Consider the following 26886-nt stretch of genomic DNA (forward strand, 5'->3'; position numbering starts at 1 on the left):
ATCAGAAGGCAGAAACCGAAGGTAAGGTAAGGAAGGGGAGGGGAGGGAAGGGGAGGAGAAGGGGGGAAAATACGAGGAAGAGGTGGAAGAGGAAGGGGCTTGTGCTGAGGGGAGGGGAGGCAGGTCAGGAGAAGAAAGGGGAAAGCACTAAGGGACAGGTTAGAGGAAAGACAAATGCCAGGGGGCCAAGTGGAGACAATTAGGAAAGGGGCAGGAGGGGAGGTGTCAGTAGGAGGGGGGACAGGGTGATGCTGCGAGAGGAGAGGGGAAGGGCATTGAGGGTTAGAGCGAGGAGGGGGAGGTGCTGGGAAAAGGCTTGAAAGAAGGGGTGGGCATGAGAAGGGCGGGGATGGAGCAAGGCATGTGCGAGGGCACAGGGGCATGAGGGGAATGGGGGCAGAAGGAGGTGAGGGGGTGGGCATCAGGGAAAAAGGGGGCAGGGGCAGTGAGGGAAGGGGGAGGCACCAGGAGGGTTCAGGGCTAAGGGAAGGTGCAGGTGCCAGGGGATTCTGGGGGTGAAGCAGAAGGGCAGACACCTGCAGGGGAGGGACCAGCACCAGGGGAGAGAGGCAGGGGAGGTGTTAGGAGGGGGGATGAGGAGGGGTAGCTCACATGATCAGAGTGGGGCTACTGGAGGAGTGGGCACAGGGGGGAGAAGGGCTGGTGGAGGGGGGCAGGTCACACACATTGGGGTAATGCAACTGCAGATAGTTGGGGGGGGAGGCAAACTAATCCCTATTGGTAGGAGGATGGTGGGAAAAGTCCTTGGGGGGGGGTCACATGACACCATTTACTTCTGGCCATGTGTCCATCTTGCCCCCAGAGTGTTACCTCCAGAGCTGTGGCCCATGGGTCGGGCGTGGTTAACAGAGTCAGGGTTGTGGCTAATGGGAGTCAGGGGGTGTGGCCCATGGGGGTCAGGGGTATGGTTAACAGGGGTCAGGGTTGTGGCTAAGGGGAGTCAAAGTACATTTTAAAGATTCTTTGGGGCACACCCTAATGAGATGTGCTGCGCACACCTATGGGCTAGGGCCAGAACATTTTCCTTCCAAAATGTTCAAAATCTCCCCTGCCACACAGTAATTCTCGTTTTGTCACTTGCTGAGCACAATGTCTGGGACGTTTGTGTGGGCACCACCACAAAACAGGGAGTAGCAGAACAATAACTCACTGTTTCATATCAGCTGATTGTTAGTTTGCTTGGGTGTCACAAACTGCTGCATGGTTTCAAATCAGACAGCTGCTGATACTTCCTCTGTTGGGATGTGAACTTGTGCAGCAAGGGGGCTAAAGTCACCTCGGGGTAAAGCGTCATCGAAGACTGAATCATCTCTGGTTAAAACTGGCTGCATAAAAGCAGGCACTAGGACCTCCAAGGCACTGCCTCTGCAGCCCAGCCTCAAAGAGAAATCAGGAAATAAAGCGGAGAGGAGTTTCTCAGAGTGGCTGTTCTGTGAACACGGCTGCGCAGGAGGTAAAGTTCTGCTCCATCATTTGAACTGGGAATTTATTCTACAAGTTCTTGCGACTCAGGTCTGGGCTTGGCTTGGCAGTGAGCAAACCTGCAACGACTTTGGTGCCAAGGGCTTTGCATGGGTGCTGCAGGAAGGTAAGCACAGGGTCTGGCTAGGGCAGTAGCCGCGGCTGGGTAATACGTTTACCTTCTCCCCTCCAGGAGGCCAGAAGCGCTGGGGACCTTCAAAGTGCTACACTCAGCGGGATAAACAGCAGTGTCCTCCCCTTGGTGCTGCAAGACAATAAGCTGCCCTCTGTCTCAGCGGGTGCTTGTGCTCAGGGAGCCGTCTGACCCCATGTGGTGGGTAGATGGGAGGGGACAGTGTGTGCGGCACCGCCAGTCTGCTGTCTGACACCGAGCTGTGGGTAGGTTTCCTGTAACCTGTCTGCACAGTTGCCAGCTCTTCCACTGCTGTTTGCACTGATGCAGACACTTGTCCAGTGCACTTGTGCCAGGCAGGACTACGCAGTGAACGGGCTGGGCTGTATGATTCGATATCTCCAGGAGCATGTCAGAGACCTGCAATTGCACAGGCTACAGCAATCAAAAGTGCTTCCAAAGGGGTGGAACAGTTCAGGACTGGGAGGGGCAACCTAGCCTAGTGGGGGAGCTGCACGAGCGGCCCTCCTTCATCTCAGTGGACTGTAAGTTTGTGGGCGCCAGGGCAGTCTCCTGGGATGGGGTAGCTCCGCTCGCTGCGGGATGGAGCGACTGAGCCGTGGCAGCATTGTGATTGGATGCGGGGGAGCGCGCAGCTCTCACAGTCAGCGCCCTCCTCACTTCACACGCCCTGGCTTTATGTGCGGGTCACGTCGGTAGGAAAAATCGATGTGGATGAAAATCAGCAGAATCTGGCAATGGCAGCACTATCTCACGAGCCACTCACAACCCCGGCCGGCTGCAGGTTGCCCACCGCTGGGTCGGGGCTAGCATTTCCTGTCCCCTAGGCCCGACAGATCGGGACTGCCGGTCATGAGAGGCATTGGACAGGAGCTTCTCATCTGGATGGATCTTCAGTTATTTGTGCATGAGGTTTCCACCGGTAGGGCCCATGAATCTCAGCAGTGGGATCCATGCAGACAAAGCGTCTCACAGACCCACGCCTACTGTCAGGCCTTTCCCACCGCTTGGGAACGGCAAGGGACCAAAACAACCAACTTTAACCCTCCCAAGATGCCGGGTGCTGACTTCTGTGAATGAGCTTGGTAGACCAGGCACTTGCATCATCAAAACTGCCACCGTGAGGTCGTGAACCCCCCTCTTAACCTAGCAATGGCTGCATTGAGCCAGTCTCACAAGAGGCTGGGTCGGGTGCAGAAACTTGCCCTCTGGTTTGTTCTTCCCAGGGCTGGCCAGCAGCCAACTTCCTTCAGCATGACAATCACTGGAAACCTGTAAGCCCAGCTACCCCGACCCCCGCCAGTGCAGGACTGATCACTCCTAGCTGAGCCAGAAGCGCTCTCCCTTTGGTAGGTAGGAGCCAGTAGAGAGCATCGTTGTCCTCTTCCTGTGCGTGATGCTTCAACGCTTTCTCAGTGCTATAGCAAGACCTGCTGTTCCGATCTGCCTGCTGCCTCTGGCTCAGCAGAGCAACATTCACACCTGAGCTTTCAGCAAGCCTCCTCCAGGGAAGCGTGGTCAGAGATAACAGCGTCCAGTGGTCAGGTTCCACCTGACAGGCTGGTTTGGTCAGCCTCATGGGTGTGTTTTGTGCCTCGTTCAGTAGGCTTTGCTTCCGCTTCATCTCCTGTGATGGTGGTAACAGGCTCCCTTCCTTGACCATGACTTTGGTTTGATTGTAGTGAGGTAGGTGAATGGAAAAAAGAAAAAACCCACAATTGATTTGCCCTCTCCTGAATGCTTGTGAATTGAAGAACATCAGAAAAACGTAAGACTGGCCAGACTGATTCAGATCAGTGGCTCATCTCGCCCCATATCCTGTCTTCCCCCAGTATTCGGTGCCAGATGCTTCAGAGAAAATGAACAGAACAGGGTCATCAACAGATCATCTGGCGAAGTCGGAGGCTCAGGAACATGGGGTCAGTCCCTAACCATCTAGGGACCATCTCCATGAATAGACCTATTCTCCAGTAACTTTTCCTTTTTTGAATCCAGTTAAACTTTAGGCCTTTACAATATCTTTTGACAACGAGTTCCCCTGATTGTGTGTGGTGTGAAGTACTCCTTTTGTTTGTTTTAAACCTGAGGTCTCTTAATGTCATTGGGTGACCCCCTAGTTCTTATGTTGTGAAAAGGGAGAACTAGCATTGCCTTAGTCACATTCTCCACACCATTCATCATTTGATAGACCGCTATCAGATATCCCTTTAGTCATCTCTTTTCCAAGATGACCAGACTTATTCTCCTCTTATGGCAGCTGTTTCAAATATTCTTTATTACCATCTCTGTACTTTTTCCATTTTAATAGATCTTTTTTGAGATGGGGTGACCAGAACTGCACACAGTATGCAAGATGTGGACTTACCATAGATGTATACAATGGCATTATGATTCTTTCTTTCTTTCTTCTTATCCATCCCTTTCCTTGTTATTCCCAACATTGTTAGCTTTTTGACTGCTGCTATACATTGAGTAAAAGGTTTCATGGGATTTCAAGATCTCTTTCTGCAGTGGTAACAACCAATTTAGCCCCCAGAATTTTGTATGTGGATCATGTTTTCCAATGTGCATTACTTGCATTTATCAAGATTGGGTATCACCTGCCATTTTGTTGTCCAGACTCCTGGTTCGGAAAGATCCCTTTGCAGCCAGCTTTGGACTTAAGTATCTTGAGTATCATCTGCAAACTTTGCCACCTCACTGTTTACCACTTTTTCCAGGTCATTTATGAAGATTTTGAACAGCACTGGTCCCAATACAGCTCGTTAGGACTCGACAATCTATCTTTTTATAAACCAATATGTATTCCTACCCTTTGTTTCCTGTCTTTTAACCAGATACCAGTCCATGAGAGGCCCTTCCCTCTTATCACAATATCGCTTCCGTTGCTTAAGGGCTTTTGGGAAGGGCTTTCTGAAATTCCAAGGTGGCAAGTGCTGGCATATTAGTTATGAATATTAAAAAAATTGCTTGAGCCCCAGCACTGAATTCACTGGATCATCCTTGTCCATATGCTTTCTTGCCCCTCTCAGAGAATTCTAGCAGATGGGATGGTGAGACATGATTGTCCTTTGCAAAAGCCGTATTAACCCCTTCCCGTCATGATGGGTTCATTGATGTATCTGGTAATTCTGCTCTTTATCACATTTCAACCAATTTGCCTGGTATTTAAGTTAGACTTTCTGATTTGTAATTGCCAGGATCACCTCTGGAAATTTTTTTAAAAATTGGCATGTTAGCTATCTGCTGGTCACCTGGTCCAAAAGCCGATGTAAGTGATAGGTTACCTATAAGAGTCAGTAGTTCTGCAATTTCTTGGTTGATACAGCCTGGGTCTGGTGACTTATGACTGTTTAATTTATATTTACCTAGGCATTTCCATGGCTCCTCTAGGATCTGAGCATGTCTTAACATTTTGGGGAGGAAGACCATGCTTTTATAGCCACCCACATTTTAAAGGTAGGGTGCTCAGGCACAGAGATTTAGAGCCAGATCCTCAATTGTATTTAGGCACATATCTGATGGAAATCAATTGTAATTAGGTGCCTAAGTCCCTGTGAGGACCTGGGTATAAGTGACATGCACAAGTCACCCAGAGTGTCTGTAGCAGTATCAGGCAATGAACCCAGATCACCTGGGTCCTACTCTGTGCTTTAATCACACACCAGCCTTCCCTCCCATAGAGCATATGGCTTGCGGGGGGGGGGGAGCAAGTTGTGGCAGAGAAAATCCCCAGGGAAGCCATGCAAAAGGTGGGTGAGTGATTGGGGAGCTGCCCTAATGCCAGCTTCTTTGGGGGGGGGGGTGTTCTCCACCTCTGCTCTTCCCTGAAGCCCTGCTCCCTTCCCCAAGGGTTCCCCCTCTGCTCTGCTCCACCCTCCCCCTGCCCTCTGACAAACAGCTGCTCTTTGAGTGGGGGGTGGGGAGTTGAGCACCCACTTGTGTTGTTCTGCGGCTACATTTGCTCTGGAGTCGGTGCCTGTGGCAAATGGACCAACGTTGGCTCACTCTGCCGCTCTGCACTGGATGGACACAACCACAATTTGACTGTTACCTCCCTGTCTGCCTGCTCGTCTGTGCAGCAGATGAAGGCCCAAGCACTACAGCTTAGCAGGCCCTGCTGCCTCTGGCCAGACGACAGGCAGAGCCCCACGTGAGTTCCAGCGGAGCCAGGGCCTTTGGCAAGGGCAGCTGAGAGCCCATGAGGATAGTGGAGATCCCATCTTGGGCTCCCTGCTGCACACCTAGGAGCCTTCCAGTTCCTCTCGTTCCCACTAGCCCTGCGGGCCACAGGGCTGGTTAAGACAGATGTTGCTGGAGGGAGGGATGCTTGATGCCACTGAGTGGTGTGTTACGGAGCTTTCCCCCTCTCTCTCTTGCCAGCCCTGCTGTGCACTAGCCAGAAGCTGTCAGCAGCCAAGTCCCCATTACTAGGAGCAAGGTGGCCACATCCCGAAATGCTCCCCGGCCTGTGGGAACTCTGTTATGGGACTGCAGAGGGGCCTGTCTCTGCTCCCATCCTTCTGCTCCTGGGGCTTGTTTGTTAATGGGGCATAAAATGGGATTTGGCTCAGTATCAATTCGCACTGTCATAGCTGCAGGGCGTAATTTGTGCCACGGCTTGGCAGGGCTTAGCTCCGGCACTTCAGAGCCCCGGCACCTCTGGCCCAGGTAGTATAGGGCCCCTGCACCTTTGGCTGGGCAGTTACAGACTTGAGGAAATGGTGTATAAGCCGGGTAGATTAGTGTAAGCGGGGGAATGGTCCCGCTCTTGTGGGGAACTTTCCTGGCTTCTATACACCCCGGTGAAATGAACCAGCGAAAGGATCTGAGTCCCCGCTCCCACTTCCTTTACCCCACGGCTCCCTGATCCTGAGGGCTCCCCCTCCACTCTCCTGAGTAGCAGAGCCCTTGAAACCCCAACAAGGCTGGGCCCAGGTTTCCTGGGGCTTAATCCCTGACCTTGTAGTCACTAGGGGCAGGAGTTAGGGTGTCCCCACTCCGAGGTGCTCTCTTTACACTGCAGGCCTTCTTGGCCCAGTGATCACTTCATAAGGTTCAAAGCAAATACAATTTATTAAACATCAACTGATTAAAGAGAATAGAATAAGAAACAATGAGAATGGTTAAATGAGAACACACAGCCCTGCTCTGTAGCACAGGGACATCAACACAGCAGTCTGCAGAGTGTAAGGACAGTTCACAGTCTCTTCCTTAGAAGCCCTGGATGTGCTGCAAGGGGCTGCAGGCTGGACACGCTTGCACTGGCAGTGACCACACAGCCTCAGTCTCTAAGTGGCCAGACCCCTCTCCCAGTCCAGAGCCTTTCCCCACACTTTGCAGGTCCCAGTAGCTCACCACATCCAGCTGCAGGCTGTGCTGCTTGGCCAGTTCCAGCTCCTTGTGTTGTTTCTCTGTTCCTTTTGGCTTTCTGAGCACTGCCAGTCTGCTGCTCAACACAGGGTCTGCACTGCTTGGCCTGTCTGTGTCTGGTTCTGTCGCTGCAGAACTTCTTCTTGTACTCCTCTTTCAGCTCTCTGTCTTTGCAGGACCTCTTCTGCACACAGCTTGTTTGTTCAGAGACAGAGCCAGAACAATCCCCACTTACAACCTATCAGTCAGGCTGAGCTGGAGTGTTGACTGCTTTCCATTGTCTCTGGGGTCTGTCAGTCTCATGAACCCTTCCCCTTCTGAAGCTGGTAAACCAAAAAACTCCCACAGAGTTTTAGTAAGGGGTAACAGACCCCTTACATTAGGGTTTCAGGCTGTGTGAACTGATCAAGGTAGAACCTGGGCTTCTGTCTCAGTTAATGTGTTTCAATTACAAGTGTCTGATCTTCACTGGACTTTAGTATCTGGGTTGAAGATGCCCCTTCATGCTGGCATGGGTGTGGGCCTCGTCCTCTCCACAGCCACCTACCTGGAGGTTTTCACAGGCACAGAAATGCACTGATGTTAGTAAGGCCAGATCTACACTGCAGGGGGAAGGTCAGCTTAAGGTATGCAACTCCAGCTATGTAAATAATGCCACTAGTCGTGCTTGGCACCGTTACACACACTCCCCTTGACTTCCCGTACTCCTCATGACAACGAGGAGAACCGGCACTGACAGGGGCACCCTCCCTGTTCGATTTAGTGGGTCTTTACTAGAGCCCCAGGAGATCGACCGCCGGAGTGTGGATCCTTCAGCAAGGGGAGAGGTGGCCTAAGGAACAGGCAGCAGCTGCAGTCACTCAGGCTGTGTCTAGGACAACTGTTGCTTTTGAAATGAACAAATCGCCACCTGCTTTTTATTTTTAATGCTGAAACATCTGCAGTTCCCTCTTGCGGTTGCTGGTTTTTAGAATGGGCAACAGGAAAGAGGTAGCAGGGACTGGTGTGATACAGATTCCAATACTTAGAAGCATTGGAATCTTGTAATCATGCTTACCCTTTCTGTTCTCGGACTTGGAATGCCCAGAAATGACTGTGACTCACCCCCGAAAGGGGAAGAGAATGAGCTGTTATCACCTCTGATGCAGGAACATTTCTTTAAACAAACTAAAATAGATCCTGCGCTTGCTCAGCTGATGAAATGCAGCTGTTTTTATCCCCTCCCTCCATGCAGTGCCCATGGGGGTGCGCTGCAGGAGACTCTCAGCCTGGCCCCTGGAAATGAGAGAGTATTGGCGCTGTCCCTTCAATGTGCCAAGGTGTTTATCCAGGACCTCAGTGCTGTATCCTGAGCACAATTGCTGCTGAGGCTGCTGTGCCCTTCCTGGTGTGCAGGGCTGGTTTGGCTTTGTACCCGGGTAGGTGTTTTTTATAGGTGACCTGCAAAGGGACAAAATCAGGACCGTTGCCCTGCCCTGCTGCACTTGCTTCTGCATATTGCAGAGGTGGAAATGGGTGAGCGAGGAGGTGTCCTGTAAGGACTTGCTTCTAGCATGGCCATATCAGAACTGGTTCTGCGGCGGGACTCTGGAGATCCGGCTCAGTCCTTCATTAAAGTGGTTGTGGGGAGCACTGCATTTTTACCAGAGGGAGTTCTCCTCCCAAGCATGTCTCAGGCATTCGGGTCTGAACGGCACTACCAGAAGCAAAGTGTGAACAAAAACCCTTCCACACCCCTCCCCCCAGTCAGTCAGGACAATTTTGCTTGTTAGGAGTTCTCCAGTTCTCTAGTAGTTCTAGAAAAAACAGGCTCTGCATTTCTAATGTTGAAAGCATTTGGCCCTTCTTCATGGGGCAGACGGGCACCAGCCCAGTGGTTTCAGCACTCATGACTTCAGCTCAAGTCTCACAATATCTGAGTCTTAAAGCCGCAGGTCTTGGAGTCATGAGAATATGTGGGAGTCTCATCTTCCTTTGTAAAAAAGTACATTCCTTCCTCTTGTGGCTGGGGAACCAGCTTGAAAGGCTCAGAAACCACGGGGTGAAGGGCAAGAACTCCCAATGTATTATTTTTTAAATGTCATGGTTGTGGACTTTTCTCTGCCATGTGGGAGGATAGAGCCGACTGCACTCCTGTCTCTGGCAGATGGTCAGCCGGGGCAGGGGCAGGGGCGGAGCGGTGACAGCTCTCCAGAGCTGTGAGTGTTGCAATTAACAGCCATTGGCATCGTGAGGCAGCTCCTCCCGCTCAGGCTCTTAGGCTGTGTCCAGACTCAGGGGGTTTTTCGAAAAAAGTAGCCTTTTTTCGAAAAAACTTCACCTGCGTCTAGACTGCAGCCGCGTTCTTTCGAAATTAAATCGAAAGAACGCGGCTTTTCTTTCGACGGCGGTAAACCTAGTTCCACGAGGAAGAATGTCTTTTTTCGAAAGTGCTCTTTCAAAAAAAGGCGTTCTTGAAAGCAAACAGGGCATTTTAGAAAGAGAGCATCCAGACTCGCTGCTTTCATTCGAAAAAGCAGCTTGCTTTTTCGAAAGTTCCGCGTGCAGTCTAGACGCTCTTTTTCGAAAGAGGCTTGCAGTCTAGACAGAGCCTTAGCAGCCTCCAGCAGATGTCCCCCCACGGTCTGAGTGTGACCCTTGAAAGTCTTTTCTTCCCTGCTGAGGGCTACAAATGTGTTGTTTAAAGCTGATATTCTGCTATAAGCACATGACTCCAGGAGCTGCAGCCATAGGAGCTGGCCAAGATTGCCTTAATCCAGTTCTCCTGGGGTACAAAGCAGGAATAACCCCATGAAAGTCAAGAGAGTTATTCTGCTTTTACAAACAGGATGTTTCTGTACCCAGACCCAGTGGGTTGGAAGATGAAACTAGACAAATTCAGGTTAGAATGAACTTGGAGGCTGGTTAACCACTGGAGCAACTTGTCCGGGTATGTGGTGGATTCTTTATCACACAGAGTCTTAAAATCAAAACAGGATGTGACTTTCTAAAAGATACTCCACGTGCGCTGGGCTGGGACTAGCTGCAGATGCCCAGAGCCGTTCTCTGATCTGTGTTATGTAGGTCAGATGATCAGAAGCAGGGCTGGCCCGAGCCCTTTTGGTGCCCTGGGCCCAGCCCCCCCCCAGGGTGCGCGGGCCCACCCCCGGGGCACACGGTGCATGCATGGGCCAGCCATGGCCACTGGCACGCAGCCCGGGGCGCATAGCACATGCACTGTCCAGCCCGGCCAGCGCTGCTGGCACGCATGCCGAGCCGTGCAGGGCCCCGCGGCCATGGGGGAAAGGGCGCTGCAGGGCCGGCGCCGCGGGACCGGCACCATGGGAGCCGGACACGCGGCGCCTGATGGCAGCTATAAGGGACGCCGCATGCCCCTTACAGCTGCCATCAGGCACCCCCCATCGGTTGCCCATGCCTCCGTCCGGCCCTGATCATAAGGACCCTTTCTTGATTGCTCAGCTGGAGAGGACGGGTCTGTGGGGCTAGGCTGACCTCACACAAAGGAAAAGCAGGGCAGCAGCCCCGCCCTTATTCACTTCCCCAGTCTGCCAGGGTTCAGAGAACAGCTGGTGACAAGTCCTGAATCATTTTCTCCGGATTGTAGGTCTGTGGAAGCGATGCCTCTTGCCCAATGGCAATTTCCTCTTTGGACAGCTCATCTTGTGCCCTCGCACTAAGCCTGGATGCTTCCGTTTCAAAAGAAACGAGCTGCCAGGGCCCTCGGATGGGGGAGTGTTCAGCCAAATGATGCTTCCTGGTGTCTAGGGCAGGGGTCCAGCAAGGGCAGCTGTTACAGCTGACAGCTCTGCCAGGCACCTCTAGCCGGACCTGCTCTCAGACACTAGGCTCCCCACAGGCCAAGTGGCAGCGCAGGGACGCAAGGCCACCTCCCGCCATGAGTCTCGCTTGCATCCCAGCAAACCCCCCACTGTGTTTTGAGGCTCTGGTGTTATTTGCTGTCCCCAGGGCTAGAAGAAGCAGGCAAGACTAGCAAACCCCAGGGAGTCCCCAGAATTCAAGTCTAGCTGCCTGATGTTTAAACTCTGGTGTTTAAACTCTGCCCCCACCCAACTTCCCCAGCAGCTGTTCTCTGGCTTAAGGCTGCACTGACTGGCCCCAGACTCAGCCGGCCCGCCAGCATTAGAAGAGGGGAATTGCTCCCTCTCTCTGCACAGCAAGAGGCTGGGTGATGTTGCACCCCCTGCCCTTCCAACGGCCCACGTGGTGCATGCACATCTGCCAGCGGCTCAGGGTTGCCACCTGTCAGTAAATTTACAGACAGTCCATAAAAAATTAGCCAAAATCGGACATGCCCATAAAGTCCGTAAAAAAATGTAGGTGTCCATAAATTTTGTAAAAGTGCAATAAAATTTCAAAAACCAGCAATTATTCTATAGCAATTAAATTCCTTCCGTGCTGCTTCAGCCATTTTACTGCAGAGCAGCAGAAATTGGACATTTTAGTTGTTTGTTTAGCTCAATGGTTGAGGTGAAGTAACGTGAATCACATGATCTACATGATGTTATCAGCTACATTACCCTGCTGAGTTAGCGCCAGCACATTGGCAGTTTATGTAACTTAATATTGGTTACTGTTAAAGCTTACGTCAAAATCTAGAATATAAAATTTATGTCTGTTAAAAAATGAGTCTGTCCGTAAATTTTTCCCATTTTGTCCGTAAATGAAATCTCTGTGGGCTGGCAACCCTGCAACGGCGAGAGCTAGACGCTGGCCTAGAAAGCCCATTGCCATGACTAGCAGAGCTTGGAGAGGGGCTGAGAGGAAACGGTGCAATAGAGACACAGCTGCCAGATGTATGCTTTCTATGTTGGCAGTGTCCCAACACTAAGGTCAGCAGGGCATTGGTAGATGTCACACATTTGCTTATTAAAAGAAAGTCCCTGTCCCCATGAAGTTACAGTCTAAGTAGACAATTATCTCCATTGCACAGATGGGAAATCAGGGGTAAGTGACTTTCCCAAGGTCAGAGAGGGAGTCTGTAGCGGAGACAGGATTTGAGTCCTCCCCCAATCTCCTGAGACTTCCTTAGTGCCTCAGCCACAGGGCTAGCTTGCCTTTACAAGATGAAAAGCTGCTATAGAAATGAAAGACTCGTGGCACTGCTTGTATTCCAAGGCAAGATTTAAGTGGGCTTGCAACAGGCCTCAGCCCAGCGCACAGCAGCGCCCTCTCTCCTGCTAATTGAGAGACTGAGACAGCACAGTGCCAGGGCAGAAGGAAGTGCTATTTAGCCCTGCACACCCCACAAGCACCAGGGGTCCAAAGAAATGAGCACGCAGCTAAGGAAGTGTGTAAGCCAAGCTGGTCAGGGTGCCCCCCCCACACCCTGCTCTGGGTGTCCCTCGCCCCTGAAGGCCAGAACCTGGGAGTGGCGGACAGGGGGTGGATCATTCAGAATTGCTTGTTCCATTCCCTCCCGCCGAAGTTCTTGGCGCTGGCTGCTGGCAGAGTCAGGTACAGGCCTAGCTGGCCCGTTCGTATGACATCCCGACACAGGGAATCAGGAGCCAGGGGTTTCATTACTATCACTGCTCCTGCCTGGCCACAGGAGACGGCCCTTCTCTGCCCAGCAGCGGCTACACATGCGCTGCCTGGACGCTGCCACAGAAGGAGCTGCGGAGACCCAAACTGGCCACTGGGGAGATGGGGCCCAGCTGGAGTGGCCAGCAGTCTAAGCACAACTCCTGAGTTCTGTCCCAGCACTGCCGGTGACGGCGCCTGCTACATTGGGCACGTCATTCCCCACCCCACTGGGCCTCACTTTCCCCATGTGTAACTTACGCCTCCCCCCTAGCGGGTTCTACCATCTCCTTGCTGGTTCTCAGGTGCATCCCAGTGGGAGAGGGAGGTTGCTGGCTGGTAGACAAACACTGGCGTGTCCCTCCATGACAGCACTGCTGACAGCTCTCCCCTCCCCTCCCCCCCACCTCCCACCCCCCGAGTACCAGGGACCAGTTTCTTCTCTTGTTCTGGGAGCTGGGATAAATTCATTGGCAGGGTGGTGTGAGAGGCAAAGCTCCCACGCCCAGAGCTGACCCGCCCAGAAACAAGTGTCCATGAGCAAAGGGAAAGAGTGAGTGTGATGTGAGCCCAGGTGGGGGCAGGGCCCAGCAGCTGGGTGGCCCACTTCTGGTTTTCCTTCAGTCCCTTCCCCTCCCCGCCACCCCAGTGCATGCTGGGCTGTTGGCAGAGTTTATTTAATCTCCTTCCTCGGAAGCCTCAGGGGCAGCCACAACCGGGACAGGTCACTGGATGGGGAGAGCCAGGATGCTGAGGTGGCCTCTAGCTAGTTGCTTGGGTGGACCAGGGACTAACCCAGTGTGGGTCTGGGAGGAATTTTGCCCCAGTTCAGATCAACAGTGAGGAGAGTTTCATCTCCATCTGCACTGAGAGAGGTTCGGGTCACTTGCCAGGGTGTCTCTGCAGGGGCCTTGGGCACCTCAGCCCTGTGTGCTCTGCCTGTGGCACAGAGCAGCTGTGTCCTGAGAGTTGGGTCGTTTCTGTGGCTGGGTTGCTGTGCAGGGCTGGGTGGGGATGAAAGCCAGTGAACTACAGGAAGTCTGGGCGTCTCTTCTGCCTTTAAACTCTAGAATCTAGTGGTTAGAGCCTGGGGGGTCCCGGCTGGTGGTTTCTGGTCCAGGCGATAGGAAAGCATGGGCTCCAGTGGGGACGGCAGAGGGACAAGGCGTCAGGACTCCTGGGTCCTAGTCCTGGTTCTGTTACGTATTAACTGGGTGACCTTGAGCAAGACAGCTGGGGGGGGGGGGCCTCTCAGGGAGACCTCGCCCAGCGTCCTCCATGGGCCAGAGCTGAGCACCTGAGAATCCCACCCTGGATTGTTTCCATTTGGGAAGCCGGAAGGCTGTTGTCTTGGGCACAACAGGAGCGGCGGGGGGTAATAAAGGGATAACGGGGATGTGTTTGGAGGCCACGGCAGGAAGGGGGTGTAGACAGGTCCCCACGGCTCGGTCTGAAGGGCCTTGTGTGATGGCAGCAGGCCAGTTTGTCAGGCTCACATTGGACTATGTGATCATCTGTCACAAAGATCAACATCTTGCTACAACCTTACCCAGCCTCCTGGTGTTGGGTCAGACGCTGGCTCACAATTTTCACCCAACACTTTCAGCTCAGCCCCACCACATGCAAACACCCACACCCATTCAGAAACTCATAGGCGGGTGAGGGGCTGAGAAGGGAAAGTGCCTTTCCAATAACAACAGTGATGCTTCATCTCCCATGTCTGTGCCTCGAAGCATCCCAAAGCTCTTCACAGCTGCATGCCACGGGGTGGGAATCGCTTCACCCCAGACCAGTGGTCCCCAACCTTTCGTGGCTGCCGGGCGTCCGGGGATGGGGCCACTCACGGGCCGGGTGTCTGGGGGTGGGGCCACTCACGGGCCGGGTGTCTGGGGGTGGGGCCACGCATGCACCATGCGCCCGGGGGTGGGGTCCGTCCACGCGCCCTGAGTCCAGGGCCAGCAACGCGCATGTGCCGCGCGCCGGGGGCAGGACCAGCCCAGGTGTTTCGGCGGGGGTACATAAATGCCCCGGCGGGCGCCATGGTGCCCACGGGCACCGCGTTGGGGACCACTGCCCCAGACTAAAGGCAGCTGTTTCTGGGGTGGAGTGCAGCAGTTGCTCTAATATTTGCTACAGTTTCTCTTTAACCAAGAAAACCCTAGTAGAGTGGAGCCCCCGCGGTTCTTCCTTCCCTGCAGCACAGAGATCAATGGCTGGTTCCTTCTCACCCCAGGTGACTGCTGCATTTCATCAGCAACAGGATCCCAGAACAGCCCTATAGTCACTGACGGGCCAGGCAGCATGTCAGCAGTAAGTGGCACAAGTTGTTCCAGCCCGTGCAGGGCCCTGCCTGGGCAGCGCACACAGCCAGGAGAGTGGCTGAGCTCGCTTTCCTGGAGGGCTGGGTGATTGTGGGTTGCCCCTCAGAGCTGTGCGTATAAACCCTGCAAACAGGCAGCACACAGGTCTGGCAGCCCGGGGGACACAGCCACAGAAGGGGCCAGATTGGGCAGGCACCCCTCTGAATGTGACACACCAACATGAAGTTCCCTGACTCCCTTCCCCCATGCACTCACAGGTCTCCCCTTCCCTCTTCACCCACTCACTGTCCGTGGGCTGGGTGTCCCTAAGACCATCTCCAAATCCATGGGGGCTAGCCCCTCCACTCCTTTATGGACCCCCCAGTGCTATTCCCTCCTGCTCTGGGGCATAAACCAGCTGCTATCTGCCTGGTGCCAGCAAGGAAGAACCTTCCGCCATGGGCAGATTATTGTACCATTGTGGGGCAGCGCACCCCTTCTCCTGCAGCAGCCAGCTCTGGGGAGATGGTCCCATCTGGAAGGATACTGAGTGCCTAGCTGAGCTGCAAGGCCTACTTGCCCCTCCGCCTGTGTCTTGCTGGACCCTGCCGGCCTGGCAACGCCTGGCATTGTGTCATACCGGCTCAGGAGCAATCTGGTGCAGCAGGCCCATTGAGTAGCTGTGGGGCGCTCCGTGGAGATGCCCGTTCCACCCTGGGAGTCCTGCAGTCCCCTCACACCACAGTCCCGGGCCCAGCTGCCAGGGGAGGGGAGGGGAAAGGGAAGCCCTGGCTTGTTGCTACCCGCGCTCATGCCACCGCCTGCCGCTGCAGAAATGCTGGTTGCCGGGGACACAGTGCATCGCTAAGCACGACCACACCAAGCCCAAAGCCCACGAGCTGGCCTTCCGCAAGGGCGACATCGTCACCATCGTCGAGGTCTGCGAGGTGAGTCGGGCGGGCAGCCCAGTGCCCAGGGCCCCAGAGCCGGAAACAAGTCCAAAGGGCCGGGCCACAGGGCGCGCCCACTGCTCCAGCTGGGCGCCTGAAAACTGGGGGATGGGCTGATCCCAATGGCACACTGCTGCTTGCCCCCATTCTCCTGGCAATGGGGCATAAGTCCCTGGAGGGGGAGCTGTGCAGGGCAGGTACCACCTGTCCTTGGGTGTGTGAGCAGTGCCTGGCACGAGCAGGTAGGCTCAAAGAGTTGCTGTAATTCCTGCCATTGAGCCAGCAGACTCTACCTTGTCCTGCACCTCCCCCTGCCCAGCGTTCCCTCCAAGCTCCCTCCTCCCCCCACCAATCCCTTCCCACCTTGTCCCCCCAACCCCAGCAGCAACGAGGCCCTGCCAGAGAGGGGAGGAAAGCTGGGAGGGCTAATGGAGTTGTCTCCAGATGTTTCTTCCCCTGGGGAGTCAGAGCCCTTCTCCCAAGTGCCAATGGCACCAAGATTGCGCCATGCTCCTCGCACCTCACACAGCCGGCCTGTGGAACTCCTTGCCCAAGGACCTTGTAACGGGCCAACACTATGGCAGGGCTCAGAAAAGAGCTAGATGGATTCATGGAGGTTGGGGCCATCATAAGAACATAAGAACGGCCGTACTGGGTCAGACCAAAGGTCCTTCTAGCCCCGTAGCCTGTCTGCTGACAGTGGCCAGCACCAGGTGCCCCAGAGAGGGTGGACTGAAGACAATGATCAAGCGATTTGTCTTCTGCCATCTCTCTCCAGCCTCTGACAAACAGAGGCCAGGGACACCATTTTATCCCCTGGCTAATAGCCTTTTATGGACTAACCTCAATGAAATTATCTAGCTTCTCTTTAAACTCTATTATAGTCCTAGCCTTCACAGCCTCCTCTGGCAAGGAGTTCCACAGGTTGACTACACGCTGTGTGAAGAAGAACTTTCTTTTATTCGTTTTAAACCTGCTACCCATTAATTTCATTTGGTGTCCTCTAGTTCTTCTATTTAGGGAACTAATAAATAACTTTTCTTCATCGGCCCTCTCCACACCACTCATGATTTTATAGACCCTATCATATTCCCCCTCAGTCTCCTTTTTTCTAAACTGAAAAGTCCCATCAATGGCTATTCACTAGGATGGGCAGGGCTGTGTCCCTCACCTCTGTTTGCCAGGTGCTGGAAATGGGCAACAGGGACCCCTTTCCTCTGAGCACCTGGCATTAGCTGCTGTCAGAGGACAGGTACTGGTCTAGAGGGACCTTTGGTCTGACCCAGTCTGGCCGTTCCTATGTCTCTCCTTCAGCAGAAAGGCTGGTACCGAGCAAAACACAACGACACCGGCGAGGAGGGGCTGCTCTCAGCCAGCTTGGTGCGGGAGCGTGGGGCCATCCGCGTGGACCCCAAACTCAGCCTGATGCCGTGAGTACAGCCAGGCCCCATGGGGCACGCTCGCGTTATGAAGGAGACCGTCCCCTTCCTGCTGTTGGCTGGGCTCAGCTGGTCACCGACTGCCACCCGAGTACCTGGGAGTTAACACCACGGGCCGTGCCATGGCTCCTGACAGGAGCCAGGGTCATTTTACAGCTCGGCCGGCTGATGCAGCTCAAATCTTAGGCATCAGGCCATGTGCTGGTCACTGCAGGGGCCAGGAAGGGGTTGTCCAGGTGCATTCTGGGTGCTTTTTGCCTATCCCCTGAAGCATGAAGGATTGGCCCTCGCCTTGGGCTGGCGACACGCTTGGGTCTCCCCTGCAATGCCCCCCCGCCCCAGACTGGAGTGAGCAGGAGGGCTGGTCCTGCCCCGGCTCCTGCCAGGAAAGCTCTGCCTGGGCTCGTCTGTGCAGCGCGTTTCCTCTGAGGCGCCCTCCCTTCCTTGCCCCCAGCTGGTTCCATGGGAAGATCTCTGGGGTGGAGGCCGTGCAGGCCCTGCAGCCCCCTGAGGACGGGCTCTTCCTGGTGCGCGAGTCCATCCGGCACCCTGGGGACTACGTGCTGTGTGTCAGCTTCGGCAGAGAGGTCATCCACTACCGCGTCGTCTATCAGGAGAACCGGCTGAGCATCGACGCCTCCGTCAGCTTCTACAACCTCATCGACATGATCGAGGTCAGCAGGACGCCGCCCCGGGGCAGCAGGCACCCGCAGCTCCCTGGAGTCAGTAGCTCTGGGGCTCCATTGGGCAGAGAACAAAAGCATCGGGCCCCACAGCACCGGGGCGTCTGGGCGTAGCTCTGAATGGGAACCCAGACAGCCTCCCTCCCCATCTGCTCCCAGCTGCTGAGTGCTGCTGTCAGCCCAGAGTGAGCCATGCTCATGAAGTAGCAGCCAAAACCACAGGATCTAAATATAGAGTCGCTGCTCAAAACTGAAACCCGGTGGAAGGAAGTTGGGTCAGCTTTTTGTAACAGTCCTGCTCCGGCTTCTGAGTCACCTTCCACCCGGGGCAGCTCCCACCCAAATTCAGAGACTAAGCACTGCCCTGGGGAGCAGGGATAGATTTTGATCCCCAGCCTAACAGAGAGGCAAACTGAGGCACAGAGAGTCCTGGCTGCCCAATGAATCAACCACAGAGCTGATGCAGGGGGTGGCAGCTGTGAGCCCGAGTGACTGTCAGTCTGTCCTGTCTGTCTGTCTGCAGCACTATATGCAGGACCAGGGAGCCATCTGTACCAAGCTGGGGAAGCCCAAGCCCAAGCCGGGGATGAAGTCTGCTGAGGAAGAGCTGGCCAAGGGTACGAGGGGTCTCTGCAAGCTCCAGGGACTGGGCCACTAGGACTTGGAGGCGGTAAAAGCCCCAGGGTCCAATTGCCCTGGCTGGGCTGGGCGGAGCTCACGGGTGTGACACTTGCACTGGGGGCGGGGGAGGAGGGGCAGCAGGCTGATAAGTGCTGGGCCCAGTGCAAGGGGGAAGACCCGGCCCTGCCCTGTGTAACCAGCTAGTCTCCTCCCACCTGCAGCTGGCTGGTTACTGAACCTGCAGCACCTCACGCTGGGAGACAAGATTGGGGAAGGCGAATTTGGAGGTGAGTGCTTGGGGGGGCGGGGGCAGGCCAGGGAGTGGGAGGAGCCTGAGGGAGCACGAGACCCCACCCGCTCAGTGCACAGCTTGAGCTCTGGCCGGATGGGAAGCCTTGTTGGTTCGACCAGAGTGGGTATAGCCAGGCACACGCCTCTGCCCCATCACTGTGCCTGTGTGAGCCATGGTGGGGGCCCCTCCACGCTTCCCTTCATCTCCTTGGGATGTGGCTGAGTGGCTCAGCGCTGGGTCCTTCCCTCCTTGGACCCTGCTGCTCTGGGGCCGCCATATGGAGCCTGATCCCCCCTCTCCCCCCCCCCCCAGCCGTCCTGCAGGGAGAATACATGGGGCAGAAAGTGGCTGTGAAGAACATCAAGTGCGATGTCACCGCCCAGGCCTTTCTTGCTGAGACCGCCGCCATGACGTAAGTGAGCCTGGAGCGGAGCGCGCAGCCCCTCGCCTGCCCCTGGGCTCTGCAGGGAGGGGTTCTTGCAGGGCACAGGACAGACAGATATGCTGGCTGAGATGTCTTCCTTGGGCCCCTGGGGCTCAGCTAGTGAATTCCCGAGGGCTGGCCCGGCTCTTGCAGTGTGCTGCGAGAGGGATCGTGTGTTCGCATAATGAGCCTCGGCAACCGTCACTGGCAGCTCGCACTGGCCCTCATTTCCATATTAACGATTCGTTATTCGGGCTCCTTGTGCAGACACCTGAGGGCCTCCAGCCAGCCAGGGCGGCACCGTGCAAGGCACTGGCCAAACACGCGGTGAGACAACCTGTTAGGCAAATGTAGCCCGGCAGGGAGGTGTGCCCTTCCAGCGGAGGCCAGCAGAGCGTGGGAACACGTGGCAGACCCTCCATCTCCTGCAGTCTTTAAAGCGAGATTGGGGGTGTCTTCCGGGATGGCCCACGCTGTGGACTGGCTGCAGCAGGACGACGGGTGAAGCTCTGGGGCGTGTGCTCTGAGCAGACCCATCCCTGGGCGTGGAGGGTCAGACAAGCCCTCGCAGGAGCTCTGGTGGGGACCGCCGACAGGTGTGCATGGTGGGGCAGGTAGCAGAATGGGGGGTCCTTGCAGATTAGCAGTGCGCATGCTGCAGGCCTGGGGGCGGTCAGTGGCCTGCAGCGGGTGGGAGGAGGGGAAGGGCTGACTGCTTTTCCCCCACGATTGGGAAGGCTTGTGGGGAGCTGGGCATCCCTGGCAGAGCACAGTCAGGCAAGCTCGCACTCCAGCACCGAGGACGGGGTAAATTGGGAAGGGCTCTGGTGGCTGAGCTAAGGCTTTCAGCTCCCCTCTGTGCCAGGTGGGGACCCTCCACAAGCGTTAGAAGCCCCCAACTCTTCCTGTGTGGCCTCTGCGGCAGAGCGACCAGGCCCTGTGAGAATCCAGCTCCTAGGGCTGGCCCAGTGGAGCCCTCCAGGGATTAGCAAGGTCCCATGCAGGGCAGTGGAGGGGAGATGAACTGGGCTGTTGCTTTTGACTTATCCCTAAATAGGAAGAGACATCTAGGAGGTTTCCAGGGCCCCCGTGTCCTCTGACTTAACAACTGGCTGTGGGTTCCCTTCAACAGCATCTCGAGCCTGAAAAACACCCACCCCACAAAGAAGTAAACGCAGTGAGCCCGGCATTGCAGCCCTAGCGTGCTGCAGAATTCCCCCTGCAGTGCGAAATACACTCAGCTTGTGCCTGTCTGTCTGTCCCCGGCCAGGGGTTAGCTCCATGTGTCTGTGTGTTTTCCCTGTGCCAGGAGCTGTGTGTGTGTGTGGGTGTGGGGGGGGGGGTTCTCTGTGCCCCCTCTCTTGCAGCCAAGTGGCTGGGTGTGTGTGCGGGACCCTGTGTCCCCCTCCCTCGCCTCAGTGTAAGTGCACACGCCCCATGCCCGCCCCATACAGGACACGGCCATTCCTTCCCTCCTCCAGGAAGGTCCGGCACAAAAACCTGGTGCAGCTGCTGGGTGTGATCCTGCACAACGGCCTCTATATCATCATGGAGTTCATGAGCAAGGTGAGAGCACTGGGCCCAATGCCCTGCTGCATCAGAGCGGACCAGGGACCCCGGCTGGCCCCCTGCCCCAGGGATGCTCTAAGCCGTTGGGGTGAGGGCCTGGCCTGCGCAGCCCTTCACAGCCAGGGGGCAGGTTCAGCCGTGGTGGGTCCCAGGGGGGTTCCTGCAGAGGGGTGGACCAGGCCATGCAGATGGTCCCTCAGCTTGTCCTGCAGGGAGGACTGCACGGCCGGGGCGGCACTCACCAGGCGCGGGGGCCCGGTGGCTCAGAGCCCGGGGCTGGCCGTGCAGAACCTTCCACTGGGGCGAAAGTGAGCGGCCGCAGGCCCGGTGCCTGTGGGCTCTGATGGGCGTTTCTTCCTCCAATGGCAGGGGAACCTGGTCAACTTCCTGCGGACAAGGGGCAGATTGGCCCTGCAGGCCAAGCAGCTCATCCAGTTCTCTCTGTGAGTCCTGCGCTTCCCCCTGGGCCCGGGGCCCCGAAGAGGGGCTACTCCTGCCCTTGTCGTCCGGCCAGGCCTTGTCTGCTGCCCTCATCGCAGGCGGCCCCTTTCCATCCCCTCCCCTCGGGAGCCGGCCAGCCATTCCCCCCCGGCACACAGGGCCACACCGTGAGGTAGTGGTGCAGCTGGAGCAGCCCTTGAGCTCTGCACAGACCCTGCAGGTTGCGGGCGGGGGGGGCTATGCTTGTATTTGGGCTCAAGCGATGCTGGCCTCAGGCAGGCTGCAGCAGAGCCACCCTGTCTAGTGAGGGCGAGCTGCGTGCCTGGGCCCGCAGGCAGCTGTGCGTGTGGCAGATTGGTGCTGATCCCTTCTGCCCCCTCCCTCCGCGCAGGGATATCGCCCAGGGGATGGACTATCTGGAGTCCAAGAAGCTGGTGCACAGAGATCTTGCTGCCCGCAACATCCTGATCTCAGAGGAGAACGTGGCCAAAGTGAGCGACTTTGGCTTGGTCAAGGTGGACTTGAAAGGCTCTGACGCCACCAAGCTACCAGTCAAGTGGACGGCGCCGGAAGCCCTGAAACACAATGTGAGTGGGGGGGGGGGAGGAGGCAGGTCCACGCGCACTGGCCCTGCCCTCCGCATGGGCCCTGCTCTTCGCAAGGTCGTGGCAAGCCCAGCTCATACTTATCACCAGGCTGTGATGCCCAAATCTTACCCAGGCACAGCAGTGCACTTGGGTGGGGCCCATCCAGTCAAACTGGCGCTTCCTGTCTGTGTATCCTCCCCCAATGTCCCCCTGTGCACTGCAGCGCATTCAGGAGAACCCAGGCAGCTGTCCCGTCATGCGTGGCAATGCATCCTGGGATAGTCTAGTGCCCAGAGCAAGGAGGGACTAAGCCACTTCCAAGGGGACAGAGGAGCCAGTCTGGGCCTCTGATGGGGACACTTGCAGGGCTGCCATAGGGACTGTGGTGTGTGCACGAGCAACGCCCCATCTGGAGCCCCCTGTGTCACACCTTGGGACGGAGAAAATCTAGTGCCATCACAGACAGGGCCGAGGGGACTCCCTGCAAAGGGCCAGGCCCGTCCCCCATTGCATTACCTTGCCGCTGTCCCAGGAGCACCCCGAAATGGGGCAAGGCTGCTCTCCAGGTGGGACGTTCTCCTGGCTGCCGCAGCACCAGCCCTGCACAGCTTTGTGGTTGAAGGCTGTGGCAGCACCTCGCTCGTGTTCCCTGCAGAAATTCTCCACCAAGTCAGACGTCTGGAGCTATGGGATCCTGCTCTGGGAAGTGTTCTCCTACGGCCGGGCGCCCTACTCCAAGATGGTGAGTGATCTGCCCAGAGGGCAGGGCTGGCTGGCTCCTGGGGTAAGGCCCAGACCAGATGCTGAGCCTGGACATGCTGTGGGCAGCAGCAGTAGTGGTCTCCTGGTGGGGAGACCGTGCGGACCGAGGTGGTGATGGGGTGGATCACTCTGCAGAAAGGCCCTTGGTGGACACAGAAAGGGAGCCAGGGACCTTACAGCAGGTCACTCTCCCCTCCCCCCAGACCCTGAAGGAAGTGACGGAGATGGTGGAGAAGGGGTACCGGATGGAGGCACCTGAGGAATGCCCGTCCTCCCTCTACACCCTGATGAAGAGCTGCTGGGAGCTAGAGCCAGGGAAGCGGCCTTCCTTCAAGAAGCTCATGGAGAAGCTGCAGAAGGAGCTGAAGCACTTAGGGAACAGTTAGCCGTGGTGGCTTCTGCTCCCGGCCAGGGGCTGGCAGGCTCCATGCAGCCTCTGCTGGGGCAGTGTTTCTAGACTGGGCACCGCACCTGGACGAGACACACCCCGGGCAGCACAGAGCAGTTCATGACTCACCGGCCGCCAGGGCTGGCCCCCTGCTCCGTGCTGCCTCGCCAGGCACTAACGGTGGGGATGGGGCCGTCTCCTCCGTCTGGCTACATGCAGTGAGGCAGCTGTGGGGCAGCGCTCCGAGGCCCTGCGCCTGCCGAGTGTTCCGAGGGGCCCTACCCTATGGCGCTGCCCCAGCACGACTCTGAGGTGGGCAGGCAGGGCTGCGGGAGAGCCCAAGTTCTGAACCATCCCTGGCAGTTCTGACGCGTTCAGCGTGAGTCTGCTCAGGCAGCCTCCTGGATCACAGGCTGGTGGCCACATCCCCCATCCGCTAGCCACAAATCGTAGCTCAGGGCAAGCTGCCTGGGGCTGGTGCTGGAGTGCGCGCACCCGTGACACTGCGGGGCGTCGTGCCTCCACCCTGCGCTAAGCGCTGCGGGCAGCGCACCGGGCCCAGTGCCAGTCTGCCACACTCAGCGGTTGTTCAGCGTTGCCGGGACATCCCTGGGGGGCAGGGCTTGTGCTGGTGCCATGGCGGCTGTGCTTTGGCTCTTGGCACCTGGACTCAGCTCCCAGGAGGCTCCTACTGATGTGCATTTCCAAGGGTTTCCCTCATGTCCGAGGGACTGACAACGTGGCAGCCGCACAAAATAAACAAGCTTCAGCCAAACTAGCTCCGCAGCTTCACGGCTAAAGGCACTGTTGTAACAGAGGGTGTTGGGCCAGCTGTTGCCTCAGTTTCCCCTCGTGGGGAAACTCTTGTAAGTCACGTCAGTCTTCTCTGACTTCCCAGCATCTCAGCCCCTGCTGCCTGGTATTCCCTCCTGCCTGTACCTCTGCAAGTTGAAGAGGAGTGTGTGTTTTGGGGGGCACTCTGCCAGTTTTGGGGAGAGGCTATTTTCAGCATATTTATACATTTTTTTCATGTACTACTTATTTAATGTGTCTAATCACTGGTATCTTTATTATTTCAATAATTATTCAATTATGAACCACATAATTACATAATCATGAGTTGCAGTATTTTAAAATCATTGCAAACACCTACAAGCTGTCTTCACTAATGTGCCAAATGAAAGACTTTCTGGCTACGTCTACACTGGCACCCTTTTCCGGAAATGCTTAAAACGGAACAGTTTGCCGTTATAAGTATTTCTGGAAAAAGCTCTTCTACATTGGCAGGATGCTTTTCCGGAGAAGCACTTTTTCCGGAAAAGCGTCCATGCCAATGTAGACGCGCTTTTCCGCAAAAAAGCCCCGATTGTCATTTTCGCGATTGGGGCTTTTTGTGGAAAAGAAATCTGTGCTGTCTACACTGGCCCTTTTCCGGAACAGTTTTCTGGAAAAAGGACTTTTGCCTGAACGGGAGCAGCATAGTTTTTCCGGAAAAGCACTGATGATCTTACATGAGATCGTCAGTGCTTTTCCGGAAATTCAAGGGGCCAGTGTAGACAGCTGGCAAGTTATTCCGGAAAAGCGGCTGATTTTCCGGAATAAGTGGCCAGTGTAGACACAGCCTCTGTGTCTCTGTAGTTTTCTGGATAAACACTAACAACAGTCTCACTGGCATCTCAGTGCGCGGCTTTGTCCTGATGCCCCCATAGCACGTCTGCGCTCTTCAGTGGCGGAGGACTGGGGATCATTTTAAAGTCTTCTGAAGCTGGGGAATGAGCCGAGGCTGAAGCAGGCACAGTGAGGAGTCTTGTGAATCAGCAGCGCTACTCCAGGAGTTCTTCCTTGCTGGATAACAACTAGGGGTGTGAAGGTTTAACAGGGTAAGGTTAACAGGTGGGGCTGCTCCAGGGCAGCTTCAGCCTGCAGTGGGCCGGGGCGCCTGGCAGGCAGGGCCTGCTCACCCCCGTTAATCGGTTAATCGGTTACTATGCTTAACTGGTTAGCCACTCAAAGGGGGTTTTATAACCCTTGGAACAGCTGGGTTAGGTTCTGTCCTTCTGTCTGTGTCTTTGGGGTTGTACTTGGCCATGTGCTTTACTTTGTACTTTACACTGAATTTCAGCAGCCATTTCGTTGCCCAGTCACCCAGTTTTGAGAGATCTTGGGACTGCAGGGAGCGAGGTCCGAGGTGGATGGAGGAACTGGCCCGGGAAGGGAAAAGAGTGGACAGGTGGGGCAGATGTAGGCAGGGACGGGTGAGAAAAAGGAGCTGGGGGGGTTGGCACATGACCACTTGGGAGCAGAACTGGCTGGTGGGTAGAACTGGCTGGGGCTGGCTGGGGGGCAGAAGACGCCGAGCTGGGCACAGGACCACTGGGGGGCAGAGCTGTCTGGGGCTGACTGGGGGGCAGAGTTGGCTGGGGGGGCAGAAGACGCCAAGCTGGGCACAGGACCACTGGGGGGCAGAGTTGGCTGGGGGGCAGAAGACGCCAAGCTGGGCACAGGACCACTGGGGGGCAGAGTTGGCTGGGGGGGCAGAAGACGCCAAGCTGGGCACAGGACCACTGGGGGGCAGAGTTGGCTGGGGGGCAGAAGACGCCGAGCTGGGCACAGGACCACTGGGGGGCAGAGCTGTCTGGGGCTGACTGGGGGGCAGAAGATGCCGAGCTGGGCACAGGACCACTGGGGGGCAGAGTTGGCTGGGGGGCAGAAGACGCCAAGCTGGGCACAGGACCACTGGGGAGCAGAGTTGGCTGGGGGGGCAGAAGACGCCAAGCTTGGCACAGGACCACTGGGGGGCAGAGTTGGCTGGGGGGCAGAAGACACCAAGCTGGGCACAGGACCACTGGGGGGCAGAGTTGGCTGGGGGCAGAAGACGCCAAGCTTGGCACAGGACCACTGCGGGGAAGACTCAAAGTTGGACCCAGGATCCAGCAGCCGTTGTCCAGCGTCTGCAGCAACAGCACCGGCAGCGCCCCGGGTACCGATGTTGTCCGAGGTCTGCCAGGGAAGAGAAGGGCAGAGGGTGGGAAGGGGGAGGGGAGGGTGTTCCGGTGATAGCGCTGGGCTGGGGGGGGGGGACAGAGGGTGTTTGAGGCGATGTTCATACTGACTTAACCTCCAGGGCCTGTGTCCCTCCAGCCCTGGCCTCAGAGAGAGACGTAGCTTGGAGTGGAATTTTTCTGAGTCAAGTGTCTCTAAACCACTGGGTGCAAATTAACCCTACTCCTGCCTTGGAGGGGTGTCACCCAGCCCATCGCATCCCGTGGGTCAAGGGAACAGGCTTGGCTGCATAGCAAAATCAGAGGGGAGAGCCTGGGTGTTGGGGGTCCACGGAGGTAGCCCCACTCTCTGCCAAGAAGCTGTTTGAAGTGTCTGTATTTCCTGGCCCGAGCCCAGAGCATGGCCCTGCCCAAGGATTAGACTTTTAATCAGCTCCCATAGAGCTGGGAAATCACTCCCATAGAAATAACAAGCACAGGCACCTCCTCGGGGCACCTCCACAATACGCCAGCCTGGGGGGCTGCAGAAAGCTGGGGTGGGAGCTGGGGAATAAACACAGCCTCATGTTGGCTCACAGACAAACTTGTCACCTTGGTGGTGCCCAGATTAAATTAACGTGAGCGTGTGCATGTGTGTATGTGTGCATGTGCATGTTTGTGTGTGTGTATGTGCGTGCATATGCACGTGCGTGTGTGTGTGTGTGTGTATGTTTGTGTGTACATGCATGTGCATGAGCGCTGTGTGTGTGCGCCAGGGACAGGTGGCTCCATCCAATCCCCTTCTTGTCTCCATTCCAGCCTTTCAAACCTTGATTGAGTTTTGCTGCCTAATCCTCTTGTGTCTCGCTCTGCGCTGCAATCCAGCACCTCACTAACCA

General features: G+C 56.1%; 1 protein-coding gene across 4 annotated transcripts; it reads left to right on the plus strand.

Annotated features, from left to right (window-relative positions):
• Window positions 1-968: 968 nt before the first annotated feature.
• Window positions 969-25375, plus strand: MATK (megakaryocyte-associated tyrosine kinase). Of its 4 annotated transcripts, none has more exons than XM_089774954.1 (13): window positions 969-5095; window positions 14784-14860; window positions 15684-15797; window positions 17118-17230; window positions 17694-17913; window positions 18446-18539; window positions 18765-18830; window positions 19148-19247; window positions 20741-20825; window positions 21198-21271; window positions 21661-21856; window positions 22512-22598; window positions 22822-25375. In XM_089774954.1, exons 1-13 carry the CDS (start codon window positions 5017-5019, stop codon window positions 23002-23004), a joined length of 1488 nt encoding a protein of 495 aa, XP_089631080.1. In that variant the 5' UTR covers window positions 969-5016; the 3' UTR covers window positions 23005-25375. The 4 variants fall into 4 exon arrangements, with proteins under 4 accessions (XP_089631080.1, XP_075759437.2, XP_089631082.1 ...); XM_075903322.2 differs by having other exon boundaries at window positions 974-5095; window positions 17115-17230; window positions 22822-25372; XM_089774956.1 differs by having other exon boundaries at window positions 974-1474; window positions 17115-17230; window positions 22822-25372.
• Window positions 25376-26886: the final 1511 nt, after the last annotated feature.

This window comes from Pelodiscus sinensis, chromosome 32, assembly GCF_052426305.1.
Source record: "Pelodiscus sinensis isolate ZL-2025 chromosome 32, ASM5242630v1, whole genome shotgun sequence".
Lineage (NCBI taxonomy): Eukaryota > Metazoa > Chordata > Testudines > Trionychidae > Pelodiscus > Pelodiscus sinensis.

Excerpts from the sequence above, each read along its gene's own strand:
- MATK (XM_075903322.2), top strand. The coding sequence starts at position 5,017 with ATGGCTCCTCTAGGATCTGAGCATGTCTTAACATTTTGGGGAGGAAGA. Across the intron at positions 18,831-19,147 it reads TGGGGAAGGCGAATTTGGAG|CCGTCCTGCAGGGAGAATAC; the intron begins GTGAGTGCTTGG and ends CCCCCCCCCCAG. Across the intron at positions 20,826-21,197 it reads TCATGGAGTTCATGAGCAAG|GGGAACCTGGTCAACTTCCT; the intron begins GTGAGAGCACTG and ends CTCCAATGGCAG.